At 36.9% G+C, this 15728-nt stretch overlaps 4 protein-coding genes across 5 annotated transcripts; 1 reads left to right on the top strand and 3 right to left on the bottom strand.

Annotated features, from left to right (window-relative positions):
• Positions 1 to 508: 508 nt before the first annotated feature.
• Positions 509 to 3126, bottom strand: LOC126587526 (subtilisin-like protease SBT3.11). The gene is made up of 3 exons (XM_050252602.1): positions 2796 to 3126; positions 2593 to 2690; positions 509 to 734 (listed from the first exon to the last, which is right to left on the bottom strand). The coding sequence occupies exons 1-3, from the start codon at positions 3002 to 3004 to the stop codon at positions 661 to 663; spliced, it is 381 nt and encodes a 126-aa protein (XP_050108559.1). The 5' UTR covers positions 3005 to 3126; the 3' UTR covers positions 509 to 660.
• A 2778-nt stretch (positions 3127 to 5904) lies between these two features.
• LOC126584172 (uncharacterized) lies at positions 5905 to 7380 on the bottom strand. The gene is made up of 2 exons (XM_050248640.1): positions 7276 to 7380; positions 5905 to 6627 (listed from the first exon to the last, which is right to left on the bottom strand). Exons 1-2 carry the CDS (start codon positions 7378 to 7380, stop codon positions 5905 to 5907), a joined length of 828 nt encoding a protein of 275 aa, XP_050104597.1.
• A 2124-nt stretch (positions 7381 to 9504) lies between these two features.
• LOC126585599 (uncharacterized) lies at positions 9505 to 11387 on the bottom strand. Of its 2 annotated transcripts, none has more exons than XM_050250055.1 (2): positions 11231 to 11387; positions 9505 to 9829 (listed from the first exon to the last, which is right to left on the bottom strand). In XM_050250055.1, the coding sequence occupies exon 2, from the start codon at positions 9820 to 9822 to the stop codon at positions 9643 to 9645; it is 180 nt and encodes a 59-aa protein (XP_050106012.1). In that variant the 5' UTR covers positions 9823 to 9829; positions 11231 to 11387; the 3' UTR covers positions 9505 to 9642. The 2 variants fall into 2 exon arrangements, with proteins under 2 accessions (XP_050106012.1, XP_050106013.1); XM_050250056.1 differs by having other exon boundaries at positions 9505 to 9832; positions 11231 to 11382.
• A 902-nt stretch (positions 11388 to 12289) lies between these two features.
• LOC126585598 (NADH dehydrogenase [ubiquinone] 1 alpha subcomplex subunit 8-B-like) lies at positions 12290 to 14712 on the top strand. The gene is made up of 3 exons (XM_050250054.1): positions 12290 to 12433; positions 12527 to 12736; positions 14325 to 14712. Exons 2-3 carry the CDS (start codon positions 12549 to 12551, stop codon positions 14455 to 14457), a joined length of 321 nt encoding a protein of 106 aa, XP_050106011.1. The 5' UTR covers positions 12290 to 12433; positions 12527 to 12548; the 3' UTR covers positions 14458 to 14712.
• The last annotated feature ends 1016 nt before the right edge of the window (positions 14713 to 15728 follow it).

Genomic DNA, 15728 nt, shown 5'->3' with positions numbered 1-15728 from the left:
AGTCTTCGTGTTGAATGATGACGCCATCACCTAGGCTAAACCTCCTCCTAATACGTAGAGCAACTTAGATGGACTGGCTACCCATGGCGTCGCAGTCCAAACAATATTACGTGTTACTCTCACTTCACATGACATTGTGTTATTAAAGAACAAGACCCCAGCGTGGCGGTGTACCCTGTCCATCTAACTCCATCTCCCGAATCCAATGGTCCATCCTCTCACCATGAGGTGCTTTTCGTTTACTCTTAATTTTTCCATCACCTCATCTGAATCCTACCCTTCCCACCACGTTGATTGACCCAAAGCCTTCCCAAATTAAACTAAAAACCTATAGCCTGGGCCCGATGTTTGTCATCCGCAATGCACCCTTACAAGTCATCTTTGGAACATAAGCATTGTCATCCATCTTATATTTCCTAAGGAACCAGACGTATGCTCAAATTACTACCTCTGCAACTTAACTAGGAATTAAGTAATCTACGAAAACTATATATACAACATATCAAAGTTACATAAGTACGAGCGGCACTCGTAAAACATATATTATCAACCTTATTATGGAAAAAGTAGACAGCATGCCAAGAGTAAACAAGTTTATTGTTTTATGCACCACGGTGGATACTTAAGTAAACATGTTTCTTACTATGGAATTCAGTTCCTCTACTGCAGCTTTCCAGGTCCTGAATGCAGCTGGAGTGTCCTGCTTGGTACAACCTGAAGAACCCCAGGTAGCTCTGCCAATATTGAGTACACAACAAAACAATGAGTAATTATTTCTACAATCTCAAACTGGCTAGTTTACCGGGTTCATAACTTGCATAAAAGAAGTATAGCTGTAATTCAACAATCCGTAAAAGTGTGCATCATTGAGAAACTTCGTATAAAATGGATTTTTCTCTTTTGTTTGGCGTTTATATTTGGAAGGAGAAACGATTAAACTCACTTTCACAATGCCCATGCCTTAAAGTTTTCCTAGCATAAAAAAATGAATTACTCATATACGTTCTTCATCTGTCATAGCAAATAGATGAAATGCTGAAATTGACCCAAAATGAGAAAAGCGAAAGACTTGAGCAATCAATCATGGACGTAATTATCATATAGCACCAGTACTTCATATCAATGCCAGCCTAGAGACACAAACAAATGCCATGATACTGGTAATTACTTTACTATATGAAAGATTAAGCAACATTTGCCATGTGCTTAATAGTAGTCATACACAACAACAAGAAAAACAACGACAAAAAAAGAAGGAATACAGTGTCAGGCTGTCAGCCATCGGTATTAAGCATGAGCAATTGTATAGCCTAAGTTAAACAAAAGTAATCTATTATAATGTGAATCAACAAGGAAACAGTAGATGTTCTACCACTGGGATACTCATTGGAGCAACAATAGTAGCATAAAAGTTTTCTTTTTAAAATAATTACATCAGGTAACTTTGATTTGTTTAGAAGTTAGAACTGCAAAGACTCTGAATCAACAACAGGATAAGAGAATTACAGAGATTATGCAACCAATGATAAATAGTAAAAACATCATTTGCTATTTTATTTATTTTTGTTTTTCCCACATTTGGGTATGCCAAAAGTAGCATATTATGAATTTCAAGGGCATGAAACTTGAGAGTGCATAGGGACTTTGAAGTTTCATGGAGCTCAGGCTAAATTTGTTAGGAAATGCACAACAAAAATAAGAGGAGGGCCTTAAAGATGACTAAAGGACAATACATTTGAGAGATTGCTCAAATGACTCCTTGAAAGGTGTCGTTTTCAAAGCCCCGTGTTAAATGTCCCTTTAGCACGTTTGTAGTGTTCGAGTAGTAGCTTTGTAGTGTTTGAGTTATTCACAAGTAATATTCTCGTAGTTCATTTTTAACAAATGAGTCAATGCTCCTTGGGACCTTGATCCAACATAGGGATAAAGTTCACATCGAATAGGACCTGGTAGTGGGGGCAAAACTGAAACTCTAAGGCCTCGTTTGGTGTAGACAATTGAAATTTGAGTGGATAAGATACTATTCTCAAGAAGAAAACTTATCCATTACAATCCTCCTCAAATGGTAGGATTAGAACCTAGAAGGGAGAAGTTTCCTTGATATCTAATCCCCTCAAAATGAAAATCATTCTCCTCTACCTTCATTATGCCTTGAATTTAGAGGGTTTCCGTTCCAATCCCCTATACCAAATTAGTCCGACGCATTCTGAACATGCCAGAAAGTGATAACAATAAACAAGCAAAGAATAGCCACAATTGTTGAAACAGATGGGATCTGGGGTCCAAAACAAAACAAAGCTAAGACAAGCCCACAGAGGCCAACCTATATCAATCAGTACACACCTAATTCCCCAATAGAAAGAATCAATGCGTTACCGGAAATTTAAAGATCAACTTTACAATAACAATCGCCTCAAGAAGCTTGAAACATTGACATACATCAACATTACAATCGCCTCATGAAGCTTGAAACAGTGATAGTAACCATGTCAAAGAGGAGTACAAGGGATCGGTTAAATAAATAACATTTGCTAAGAACCAGAAGAATAATCATCATCAACACTAAAAACAAACGAGAGAGAGAGGACTAACTTGAAATTTGCTCGACCTGCTGAGGAGTGAGCTTAGCAGAGAATCCACTGGCAGCCGTCTTGTAACTGTACACCAGCGCCTCCTTCGCAGCCTCCTCACTGTACGTATATATGTATGTATGCATATCACAAATTCTCAAAATTCACAAATTCACAAATTCATTTTTCTTTCGTTTTCCCAGGAAACAAACAAAAGAGAAAGACCTGCCGAGGACGGAGGCTAGGGTTCGGATGTGATAGGACTCGGGCTCTTCATTTTCGAGAGGGCGCTCGGTGTAAACGATGTGGACCGCCGTTTCGGAGGAAGCGGCGGCGGATTCCGGAGCAGATTGGTCGGCCATGGCGAACACAGAGAAGATGATGAGATTCAAAAGCAAAATTGAAGACAGTAAAGTCTTGGTGATGCTTACCATTCCTTTTTATACAATTCAATCACAATTTCAATTTGTGTTTGTTTGGTAACTCCTTCTCTCTCTTCACTCTTACGCCTTTGCCTTTACTTTTTTCTCTTTGGCCTGCACCTTGGAAATGGAACCTTCTTCCTTGTCCTTTCTTTCCTTTATTTTATTTTCCTTTGCTTTTTTTTACTTCATCGATATTTTTACATTAGAAAAACAGGTGTTTGGTTAAACTACATAAGAGCAACTCCACCCATGGAGCCTTCACCCCTGGCAATCCACTATTGAATCCACCCTTTTGAACAGTAACTGCCTTAAATGAATAGTAACTGCCATTAATGAACAGTAATTGCCATTTGCATCTCCACCCTTTGAGCCCTCGCCCAGGCAATAGGCAATATAATATTAGTTTTTTTGTTTGTTTAAATAATACAAAATAAAATTATTTGTAATTTCGGATAAGATTTTTTAAATCGTTCTCGTTGCGCCACGTGTCATTTTATAAAAACAAACAATTATTTAGCGATGGATTTCAATAAGATTTTTATCCAATGTCATCGTGTCACGTGTCGTTATTTTTTGAAAATCTTTAACGATAGATTTTGATCAGATTTTAACTCGTTCAAAATTACGCCACGTGTCATTATCCGAAAAGATAATTATTGGAGATCGATTTCGATAAGATTTTTATCCAATGTCATCGTGCCACGTGTAGTTATCTTTTGAGAATCTTTGACGATAGATTTTGATCAGATTTTAACTCGTTCAAAATTGCGCCATGTGTCATTATCCGAAAATATAATTATTGGAGATCGATTTCGATAAGATTTTTATCCAATACGATCGTGCCACGTGTCATTATCTTTTCAGAATCTTTGAGGATAGATTTCGATTAGATTTTTAACGAATGATAGCATGCCACGTGGCCTCATCTACAATCCGATCCTTTTCTGAATCGTCCATATAATCCACCATCCATCCTCACAAATCTCACACCAATTTTCTCAACATCTCTATCTCATTATTCATAATTTCTGCTTCTTCTTCACCATCCATCCTTACAATGTCTTCTTCTTCATCAAGGATGATGTGGGAAATTGATCAGCAAGAAGAGGAATTGTTTAACCAATCTGAAGGAATGTTCAACCTTCAGATAGCCGAAAATGAGATGGAAGAGGATGAGGAGCGTAGAAGGAGAGATGATGAAACAAGAATGGCCAGAGCCTCACATTCTCGTCGAGTCATCCAGACTGTTGCTCATATATGCAGGCCCAACCGTTCAAGAAACCTTGATAGAAGCAGGCAACGACGGGGTGAAGAGCTGTTGGACGATTACTTTGTCCATAACAGTGCATTTCCTGATACGTACTTCAGACGCCGTTTTAGAATGGAACGACATTTGTTCAACAGAATCATGACTGATGTTTGCAACCATGATTCTTACTTTGTGCAAAAGAATGATGCTTGTGGTGTTATGGGTCTCCTGCCTGAGCAAAAAATCACTGCTGCGTTGCGGATGCTTGCGTATGGAGCATCTGCAGACCAAGTGGATGAGATAACGAGGATGGGGAAATCAACCATTCTTGAGGCCCTGATGAGGTTTTACGGAGCAGTTGAATCTTTGTACATCGCAGAGTACCTCCGAAAACCTACTCACGTGGACTTGCAAAGGCTTCTGAAGAAGGGCGAGATGCGAGGTTTTCCTGGGATGATAGGAAGCATCGATTGTATGCACTGGACGTGGAAAAACTGTCCAAGTGCATGGCAAGGCGCATATGGGGACAGAAAATGATCAAAATCTATCATTTTGGAGGCAGTGGCATCTTTTGATACATGGATATGGCATGCATTTTTCGGGGTTCCGGGGGCTCAAAATGATCTCAACGTCCTTGCCCAATCCCCAGTGTTCAACAACGTCCTGCAAGGAAAGGCACCAAAAGTCACGTACGTCGTCAACAGACGTAGGTACGACGGGGCATACTACCTAGCTGACGGCATTTACCCACGGTGGGAAACATTTGTCAAAACAGTGCCACGCCCGCGAAGTGCAAAGGAAAAACACTTTGCAAGCTGTCAAGAGGGGTGTAGGAAGGATGTGGAGCGTTGTTTTGGTATCCTTCAAGCTCGTTGGGCGATCGTCAGGGGTGCTGCCAGAATGTTCGATGTAGAGTCACTTCGATCCATCATGATGACGTGCGTCATTCTTCACAACATGATTGTGGAAGATGAGTTTGATTATGATGCGGTTGATGAATATGAGCCAGAGCCAGACACGATGAACAATTCAAGAACACGGATATATTGTGCGCATGATGCCACCGAAGAACCCGTGCAACACGAGCCATTAGAAAGGGATGGACGTTACAATGAAAGGGTCATTCAACGATATACTGCATTTCAAAGGTCATCTATGCACAATGATCGACAAATTGACTTGATAGAGCACCAGTGGGCATTAAAACAAGCTGAAGATACTTAAGTTTATTTAGTATGTTTGTTTGTATTTGGTGTGTTTATGTAATTTTATTTGGTGTGTTTTTTGTAGTGAGTTTTTTAATATTTCGTATGTTTATGTAATTTTATTTGGTGTGAATTATTTGGTATGTTTATGTATTTTTATTTGGTGTGTTTTTTGTAGTGAGTTTTTTTATTATTTCGTATGTTTATGTAATTTTATTTGGTGTGTTTATGTAATTCCAATTGGTGAGTTTTATTTGGTGTGTTTTATAATTTCATTATACGTGAACAATTTGATGAATTAAAGATTCTATTATTAGGATAAATATATTACGAAATTAAATACATGTACTCTCACTTTAAATAAAGTACTAACTTCAATAAAATGGAAACAACATAAATAATAAATTACAACCCAAAGTGATTGGAAAACGATGGGCTCCGATTACAAAAGTACCCTATTCCTCACCACTTAACCAATATGTGGTGCTAGGATCATCTTGTCTTGTTGTGCTAGGAACATTTTGTCTTGATCTCGCTTCTCTTGCACGCCTCCTTTGCACCACATCCGCTTTCTCCGACTGCCAAAAATATTTAGAATTTGGAGACATCCCTTCTAAACGCGTGTTCATAATGTCACGATCTCGTTGTGCAATTCTTTCTTCTCTAAGCAACTCCCTTTCTTGCCTAAGTAGCTCTCTTTCCCTCTGTTCAGCTTGAAATGCTTGTTGAATAGCTGCAGCTTTTACCTCATCTCTAGCCTTGTCAGCCTCATATTTCGCCAATTCCCGCGCCAACGTCAATTCACCTTGACGAGCAAGTTCTTGCATGTACTTTCCATAATCATTCTTGGAAGCACTCCCTTTCCTCTTTGAAGCCTTCTTACCTAGAGGCCTAATTGGATAACGGGTCGACCCTGACGCTTGTTCAGGAATGGGCGTTTCAGGCACTTCTTCTCCATCTTCTTCATCAACATGGGAGCCATGATCGGGTGTAGAGTGTGGAGGGGTGCTGTGTACAAAGGTGCTGTGTAGAGGGATGCTGTTCATGCATACTTCTGGACCAACAGGCACAACTTTGAATTTAGGACAATCTTTAACAATATTCCAACATTCCCACCAGGTGAATGATTTGTTTCTTGATTTGATTTTGGCACCATACCATGCTTGTGCTTGAAGTTGCTACAAATGAATAATATTGAAATTATTAGGTAACAAATAAATAATACAAACAAATGAATAATAATGAAATTATTAGGTAACAAATAAATAATACAAACAAATAATAATAATGAAATTATTAGGTAACAAATAAATAATACAAACAAATAATAGTAATGAAATTATTAGGTAACAAATAAATAATACAAACAAATAATAAAAATGAAATTATTAGGTAACAAATAAATAATACAAACAAATAATAATAATGAAATTATTAGGTAACAAATAAATAATACAAACAAATAATAATAATGAAATTAGGTCACAAATAAATAATGCAAACAAATAATAATAATGAAATTAGGTCACAAATAAATAATGCAAACAAATAATTATAATAATGAAATTAGGTAACAAATAAATAATAAAAATGAAATTATTAGGTAACAAATAAATAATACAAACAAATAATAATAATGAAATTATTAGGTAACAAATAAATAATACAAACAAATAATAATAATGAAATTAGGTCACAAATAAATAATGCAAACAAATAATAATAATAATGAAATTAGGTAACAAATAAATAATACAAACAAATAATTATAATCAAATTAGGTAACAAAATAATAATACAAACAAATATTTATAATATATTCTTACCTCATCCGCATAATTTGCCCCACTTCGAACATTACTACTAGCTTGTGTCAAGGCATCTCTCCACGTACTAAAGGAATGGCTAAGTATTTTCCAACCACTGGACATCGATTCCTTGGTTCTTTTCCCACTCATTTGCTCAAGAAATTTGGTATGAATTAAACTCCACATTTCTCACAACTGCATCTCATTACCCGTAAGGGAATTATGAGTAACTTCAACCCAGTTAGTGCACAACGCAACATCTTCAAGAAGCGACCAATTCGTACCTGCATCAGTAGTCATTTTGTGGAAAAAAATTGGATTGAAACTTTGAGAGAAAGATAGGAATTTGATTGAAAGTGGTTGAGAAAATATGAAATTGTGGTGTAAGGTAGATGGAGAAGAAGTGGTATTTATAGAAAAGTAAAAACAATTTTTTACAATTTTTTTTTCAGATTTTTTACAATTTTTTAAGATTTTTTACATTTTTTTTAATTTTTTTTTCAAATAATTAATCTCTGCCGTTGGATTTAAAAAATTTTGAATTCCAACACTCCAGATTGTGCCACGTGTCACAACGGTAACTTTTCTTAATTTTAAAACTATTTTTTCTTTATTTATAAAGCATATTAATATCGACCGTTGATCTCAGATAGAACGGTTGCTATTAAATAAGATTTGTTTTATTTTTTTTACCGTTGAGATCCAACGGTCCAAATGAAGGAGCCGTTGAGATCGAACGGACCGTGGGAAGCCACGTGGCTTCCCAACGGTAACTGTGAGCTGCTGCAAATGGCCTGATTTTTCTGAAAAGCTGTCGGGCGACGTGCTCCCACGCGCGAGTGGGGTGCACGCGCCTGACAGAAAAAAATAAAAAATGGGTGAAGAGCTCGGGCTCACGGGCTGTCACAAATTGACAGGCCTGGAGCTCGAGCCTTCTCCATGGGCTCGGGCTCTTCAAGGCTGGAGATGGTTGACAGGCCCTCGGGCCCTTTCTTCTCCCCTGTCCCCCGGCCTAGAAGCAAGGCTGGAGTTGCTCTAATGGGCAGGTTAATTTGATATCGACTTCGCCATTCATGAGATTCGATATTTTTACACTAGAAAAACAGGTGTTTGGCTAAACTACACAATGGGCAGGTTAATTTGGTATCGAATTCGCCATTCATGAGATTCGAACTAAAAACTCTCACTTCTAAGCAAAGAAAAATATCACCAGATCGTAGTATTAAATAATTATTTTCCTTTGCTTAAGTTTTCTATTTTATTTTATTCTATTTTTTTCTTTGATAGTACCAATGTTTAACTGTCCGCAAAATGTAAGAATAATCTTTGGCTACTCAAAAAAGATTAGTAGAAAATTCTTACTCAAAATTGTTTGTTATTGATTCATAGAATTTCGTGTTTATAATTAAAATCATTCATATTGTAAATCACTTTATAAGTTTCTGCAAAAAAATCAATTAAAATTAAGGTCATTTAGTTATTGAACTGTGTAAAAACAAATGAACAGGAATAGATAAAAGTATTACGACTTGTCTATGCATTTGCTACATTAGATTATCTAAACAACCTTTGTTTTAATTCATTTTTTGGCAAAGGTGATATTTAGGTAATAATTCATAATATGAACGGTTCTAACCATAAGCACAAAACTCTGTTATTTGAACATGAAGAATTTTGGATAAGAGTTTCTTATCATTCTTCAGTAGCAAAGCATTGTTCAAAATATAAGTGCATTAGGCATAGGTGCTTAACATGTCGATTCGAAATATAACTAAGGTAGGAGCTCGTATTCGTATATGTTCAATGCCTTGTGAAAAAAAATTGCTGATGCAGAGTTTGGCTGCTTTGATATATCGTTACCATTATATATTTTACATGAAACTCTGTCGAATATTTTAGTAGTGTGCCGTTTGGTGTCTAAAGTCAATAGGCGTCTTTAAAGAGTGTCTAATGATCAAGACATCTTTAAAGGCAGAGTGTACTTGATAGTCGTAGAGTTAGGCCTTTCACTCCATACCTCACTATGTTGAGGGTTTAAGTTGCCTAAGCAACAAGAGAAAGATGAGATTCAAACCCAACTAGACCATTTCCCCCAAATCATATGAAAAATATTCACAAGTAACCATATCTTTCACATCCCTATTACAATTAGTTTTGTTGGTTAGAGCAGCCCGTCCTCGTTTTATACCCAAAAGTTCTATTTGGTGTAGTTGAGAATTTAACAAATATAACCCTTCATCGAAATAATTAAACAATCAAAATTTGAACTTATTATATATACTTAAGCAAGAGAGAGCAACAACTTTCATCAGGGCAAGCTTTTAGGAGGAGTTAGGTCTAACTAAAACAAAAGGCCTACAGGGAACAAAGAGAAAAAAAAAAGACTCAAACTTTCACTTTTGTCTCTGTAAACAGAACATGACGATTTACAACAGGGTCGAATTTTCGGATTTCAAGCTTTTCCCTCACCTTAAAAGGCTTCTTCTTGGTGTAGAAAAATCCAGTGCCAGCAGATGAGACAAGTCGAATGACCATCGTAGTCTTCTTCTTCTTCTCACCAGCCATCCTTTAACTACTTCAAACAACACAGACAGAGAGCAAATCATCAGCCACAGAAAACATAAAACACATGTTACAGCATACGTATTGGCTATCAACATCCCACCCCCCAAACAAAAAGGAAAAACTGCATACATGTTGTTGTACATTGTGGCCCAAAAGGAAGCACTTAGGCCTGGTTGGTGTCTATGATTAGGATTGGATTACATAACTCACTAGATTCAATGTACGTTGAAAGAAGAATTGACGTCAACCTTCATATTTGGTCTAATTTGAAGGTAGAAGATGGACTAGTCGTGAATGAAATACATTTCTTCCTTCAACGGACAATGTTTCTCATGAGTTACGCAATCCGGTTCAATCTTTGACACCAAACTAGGGTAAAACTCAATTAAGAATGAAATCAAGAAAGCTCTTTGCACCAAAAATTTAAAATGATAGTGGTCCATAATTTCAAACCCACAAAATATTAAGGTTGTACTTCTCCAATTGACGATATCTACCTCTAAACAAACAAGTCATATGCACTACTACCAACTCTACACTTAGGAACAGACCACATGCAAAGAAAACATATACATACGTGATCAAATCAAATGGTTTGCCCTCTACATTTAACACATTTAGAACAATAAATCTGTGAACAAATGATATTACATTTATAAAGTGTTATGCAATGCACCTATAGCAACACAACAAGGCTACGCCACAACAATGACACTTGATAAAAAACGAGGCATAAAACTCATCACAAATATATTTCGCCATTACGACAATCAATGTGCGTCAAACATGAAACCTCTGAACCACGTGGAGACAAAAACCACAGAACCAAAGGCAAAGGCTCTTTCAAGAACAAAAGCTTCTGTTTTTTCGTATGTACGATTTTAATGGATTTTAAAATCTAGGTGTATTCAATTAAAATTTTAAAAGCATCTATATGGAATTGTAGAGTCCATTAAAATCCTTTAAAATCTGTCACCTAAAGAAAAATCCATTAAAATCCTCGGAAATCCAAATTGAATACATCCTTAAGTCATACAATGGGAGAACCATACTCTCTCTATGTTAGTAGAGTCACACAGTGGGAGAACCATAACCATACTCTCTGTCTATGTTAGTCGAACAGTGGGAGAACCATAACCATACTCTCTGTCTATGTTAGTCGAACGTAAGACTACCTACTTATGGGTGAGAGTAATCCTACTAAATCGTAGCGTCAGTGACAAGGAAGAACAGAAACTGATACAGAACCACCCTATTACCTATTGGAAAAACAAGCCTGTGAATCTGCGACCATTCCCAATCCAAAAGATTTAAAACAAACAAGCAGTACAGCAGCACTACTACAACAACAAAAACGCATAAAGAAAAAGATAGGGGTAGAAATTGGTTGAAGGAGTTTTGCACTTACTGTTGTAAAATTTAACTTGTAAGAGAGAGGACGACGAGGAGGAAGCCGAAGAGACGGATTCCGTACACGGTTGAAAGCTTGAAGATGGAGCCCTAATAACACGATGCCATAACGCTCGCGTTGTAAGTGACATCATATTTGTTGAAAAGGACTGAGATGCCCTTAATTTCTTTCTTTTTGTTTATTTGGTAGATAAAAGAAGACCCCTAAATTTCACTTTTTAATCCCCATAGTTTGGTTGAGGTTTGTTCTTCGTGCTTGCATTTTGGATTGTGCCAATTTTTACATGGTATTGAAAAATTATGACAAAAAGTTAAAAAGGATTCAAAATTATTTACCTTTGGGGTGGAATAAATACTCTTGAGTCGTCGTGGCTGTTTGATCTATATCTCTACCTCTATTAGAGATTTACTTTGAGATTTGTGTAAGGAAGACCATTATGTTGTAATTGATTTAAACATATAACAATTCTTACTCACGGATTACAATTTTTAGTTTTTACTTGTGAGATGATTTGGTTTTTTTGAGAATATTAAATGACTAAAATATCCCTCTATATGAGAGTCCTATGTTGCTTCCTTGAAAATAGACATAAATTGAAATTTTATTTATTATCTTTATTATACTGTTTTTCTTAAAATATACTCTTGTAATTCTATTAAAATTCATCAGAATTCTAATTGAATATATCCCTAAATCAAGAGATGGAGGTGTTTGAGCTCAAAATATAGTTGTTCAAAAAAAATAATAACCTATATCCGCCAAAAAAATTCATCAATTATAAATTGTGATAAATGATTGAATTGCAACAATATAGAAAAACTAATTGGCACAATTGAAACCCAACACGATCCTCTTCGGATCCTTTTGGTGAGGATTTTAGGGATCCATAAATCGTGTCCGTTCATTGTACATTATGCGGTCAGTTTTTGTTAAGTACTGTTTATGTTTATTTTAAATAAAAATATTTAAAATGATTTCTGACCGTACGATGTACGATGAACATACACGATTCACGGGTCCCCGATCCTCACAAAAAGGATCCGGACTCAATTGAAACTATAGAAACTGTAAGGGTCAAAAATGAAAAATGAAATTTGGCCTTGGAGGTCTATGTTTTGTTCCTCCACCATAACCTAACACTCAGTTTCAGCTGAGAAAAACTCATTCCACCGTAGAACCCAACAGAAACGACAAGTAAAGGTGCGGACTTTACCAATTCCACGCTCTCTTTTCCAATTCAATTTCTGAAAATTTACATTTTTTATGTATTAATTTTAATTTTTTATTTACCAGAATCGATCGGAGGAAGTGGGAAATGGCGAGCGCAGTGGACCCAGCAGGAGATCCGATCCCAACATCGGCAGTTCTGACGGCGGCAGCGAAGCACATTCAGTACAACTGCCAAGCGGAGAACGTGGCTTTTCTCAAGTGCAAGAAGAAGGACCCAAACCCGGAGAAGTGTCTCGACAAAGGTCGCCAAGTCACTCGATGCGTTCTTACCCTGTAAGCCATTTCTAATTTTCTCCCCCTTTTCATTTCCCTTTGGAATTGGAAAGTTTGAGTGGTCTGTGATTTATTGATTAGAGACTTCACTCAGGTTGCTCAATTGGGCTCATACGTTATAGACAATTTGATACTTGGATTGCTCACACGAGCTCAATGTGGCTCATGGGTTATGTAGAATTTGAGACTTGTATTACTCAAATGAGCTCCATTAGGATTACTAAAATGAAATCAATGTGGCTCATGGGCTATAGACAATTCGATTGCTCAAGTGAGCTCCATTAGGATTACTGAAAGTGAGATCAATGTGGCTCATGGGTTATAAACAGTTTGACACCTTGATTGCTCAAATGAGCTCCATTAGGATTACTGAGATGAGATCAATGTGGCTCATGGGTTATAGACAGTTTGACACTTCAATTGTTCAAATGAGCTCCATTAGGATTACTGAAATGAGATCAATGTGGCTTATGGGTTATAGACAGTTTGACACTTCGATTGCTCAAATGAGCTCAATGCGGCTCATGGTATTGGGAACGGTCCCTCCTTAGTGGAGTTGCATGGCTTTTGGAATTCCCATGAATTTACACATGGTAAATGCATGTTGTATTACATAATTTACATATATTGATAATGGAAGACATGCATTGTATTTCCCTGGTTCTTGGCATTGTATTGTAATTAATACAATGGTTATTTGGCTGATGAATTGGTGTATGGGCGGATAACTATGGGTAGCTTTAGAGAATTCCATTAGTGGGACAACTAGGTTAAATTTCATGTATTAATGCAAGTCGGTGCATTGGTGCAAGGAAGTGGCTAGTGATTTCTAGAGGCCTTGGTCATTTGAAGCATGGCTTAGATGGAGTTTATCTAAGTGCATCCGGTACAAGAGATGGTATGTCTCTTTTGCGAAAGCTACAAGTGTGGGTTGGCTTTTGGGTTACTAGAGAAGGTATTGCTCTAGGGTGAGAGAGTGATCTTCATGGGTTTGAGAGAACACCACAAGGGGTGTATCCTATTGGATAGGGGCTTGGGCTCGGGTTTGGGTGTATCCTGTTCGACATCCTGAAGTTGCCATTGTTTACCAACTTACACAAATTATACAATGGCCTAAAACCACTAGAGAAAGCGAGTAACCAATTAATTAGGTTCCATTGACTTTAAGTTCAGAGGAGTGTTTGCCCAAACATGAAAAAGAAAAATCCCACTGGTCCCTGGATACTCGCGAACAGCTTTTGAATTGGATGAATTTTCAAGGATCATCATTCCTTTTTCTCTCTCCTCTTGAAATGTTTTGAATTCTGCATCACATTCTTGTATTTTTACTATTTGAGATTTGGACTTTTTTTTCCGGTGATTTGATCATCCAGTTAGTTGCGTGATGTCTATGAAAACTTGAGGTACGACGGTATTGGAAACAATTTATCAAAGAGTTCCCAGAATTCATCAAGAAATTTGCATAAAATGTTTTAGTTCTCCCATCTAACAGACTGATGAACATGTTAGCACATGCTTCTTTTATTTTTCGTGGAGCAAGGAGAGGCAAGCCTCGTTCCATTTCTAAATATGACATTTGTCCTTGCAGGCTGAAAGATCTTCATCAGAAGTGCACGAAAGAGATGGATGCTTATGTTGGATGCATGTATTACAATACAAATGAATTCGAGTTATGTCGCAAAGAGCAAGAGGAATTCGAGAAAAAATGCCCATTGGCTTAAGAACATGCCTCTTGTCCCACCATTACCACAATAATCGGGGCAGCGTGCAATGAGAAAAATAGTGTTACTTATAATTTGAATTTCAATGGATCTTGAGCTATTTTCTTCCTATTTTCATGTCGAATTTTCGCTTGGGTGAGCTCCCTTGAAGGAAAATATTTGGCAATGTTGAAGAGTGATTGACTAGTGTCGCAGTTGGAATTGTTGTACCTTACGTCCTATTGCAAAGGGCCTAATGGAAAATGAGTTTTATCATCTAGGCTGCGAAGTGAATCCTCTTATATTGTAACAAATTTAGAAAGCCAAGTCCTTCTAGGTTTTCATTCTCTTTTGCTAAGTCCATTTTTTGCATGGAAGAAAGCACCTAATGCCAAGTTTAAACTCATGTTATCCAACGACAACAAGGAGTTATCCCACTAAATAACGCCATTGCTTTTGATTTTGCGCTAAGTTTTCAGTTAGCTCCAAGTATTATATGTATATTTTTAAAGTCTCTTTCCAAGTATTTCTAGGTCTTCATTCTCTTTTGCTCTGAGGCTCTTCTTAAACCGTATTTTCTAACCTCAACATCCATAGGTCTCGTTTAGCATGTGAAAACTCATGTTATCCAAAGCATTTAAATTTCCAAGGCCACTAAACATTGAATTCTACTCATACTGAACATCCACAAAGTTTGCATGGAATCCCCACGACTGTTGGAGGCTGAAGCTGGCTGAGAAACCGAAGATTTGCTTGCGCGTGGAGAAAGTGCCACACCCAGCATCTTCTTCAAAATCATCTGCTACTGATTCCAAAATTTGGCGTGTTTCTCGGGGTGATCGGTTTTCCAAGAGTCCTCTTATATTATAACAAATTTAGAAACATAAATCCCTTTTTTGCACCAAGTCTTTTGTTAGCTCTAGATACTCCATGTCTTCTTAAAGTCTATTTTCAAATCTTTCTAGGTCTTCTTCTACCCTCTAGTCTCATAATCATATTTTCTAACCGGATCGTCTACAGACCTTCATTTCACATGTCAAAACTCATGTTATCCAAAGCATGTAAATCTCCAAAGCCACTCAACATCCACAAAAATTGCATGGAATCAAATTCATCAAAAATTCTATGTTGCTCTCTATGTTCCTGAAATTTTAATCGTTAAATCGTTAAATTTTGGTCATTGGTCATTGTATCTTTCGTTTAAAGACCTGACAGTTTAAAACTCTCAAGTATTTTGAAAAATCTCTGAAATCATTGAATGGAGAAATATTTCATTGGAAATTTGCACTAAT

The sequence above is a fragment of the Malus sylvestris genome, chromosome 10 (genome assembly GCF_916048215.2).
Source record: "Malus sylvestris chromosome 10, drMalSylv7.2, whole genome shotgun sequence".
In the NCBI taxonomy this organism is placed as follows: domain Eukaryota; kingdom Viridiplantae; phylum Streptophyta; class Magnoliopsida; order Rosales; family Rosaceae; genus Malus; species Malus sylvestris.
Note: the sequence above shows the minus strand (reverse complement) of the source record. Positions and strands in the feature narration are given on the sequence as shown.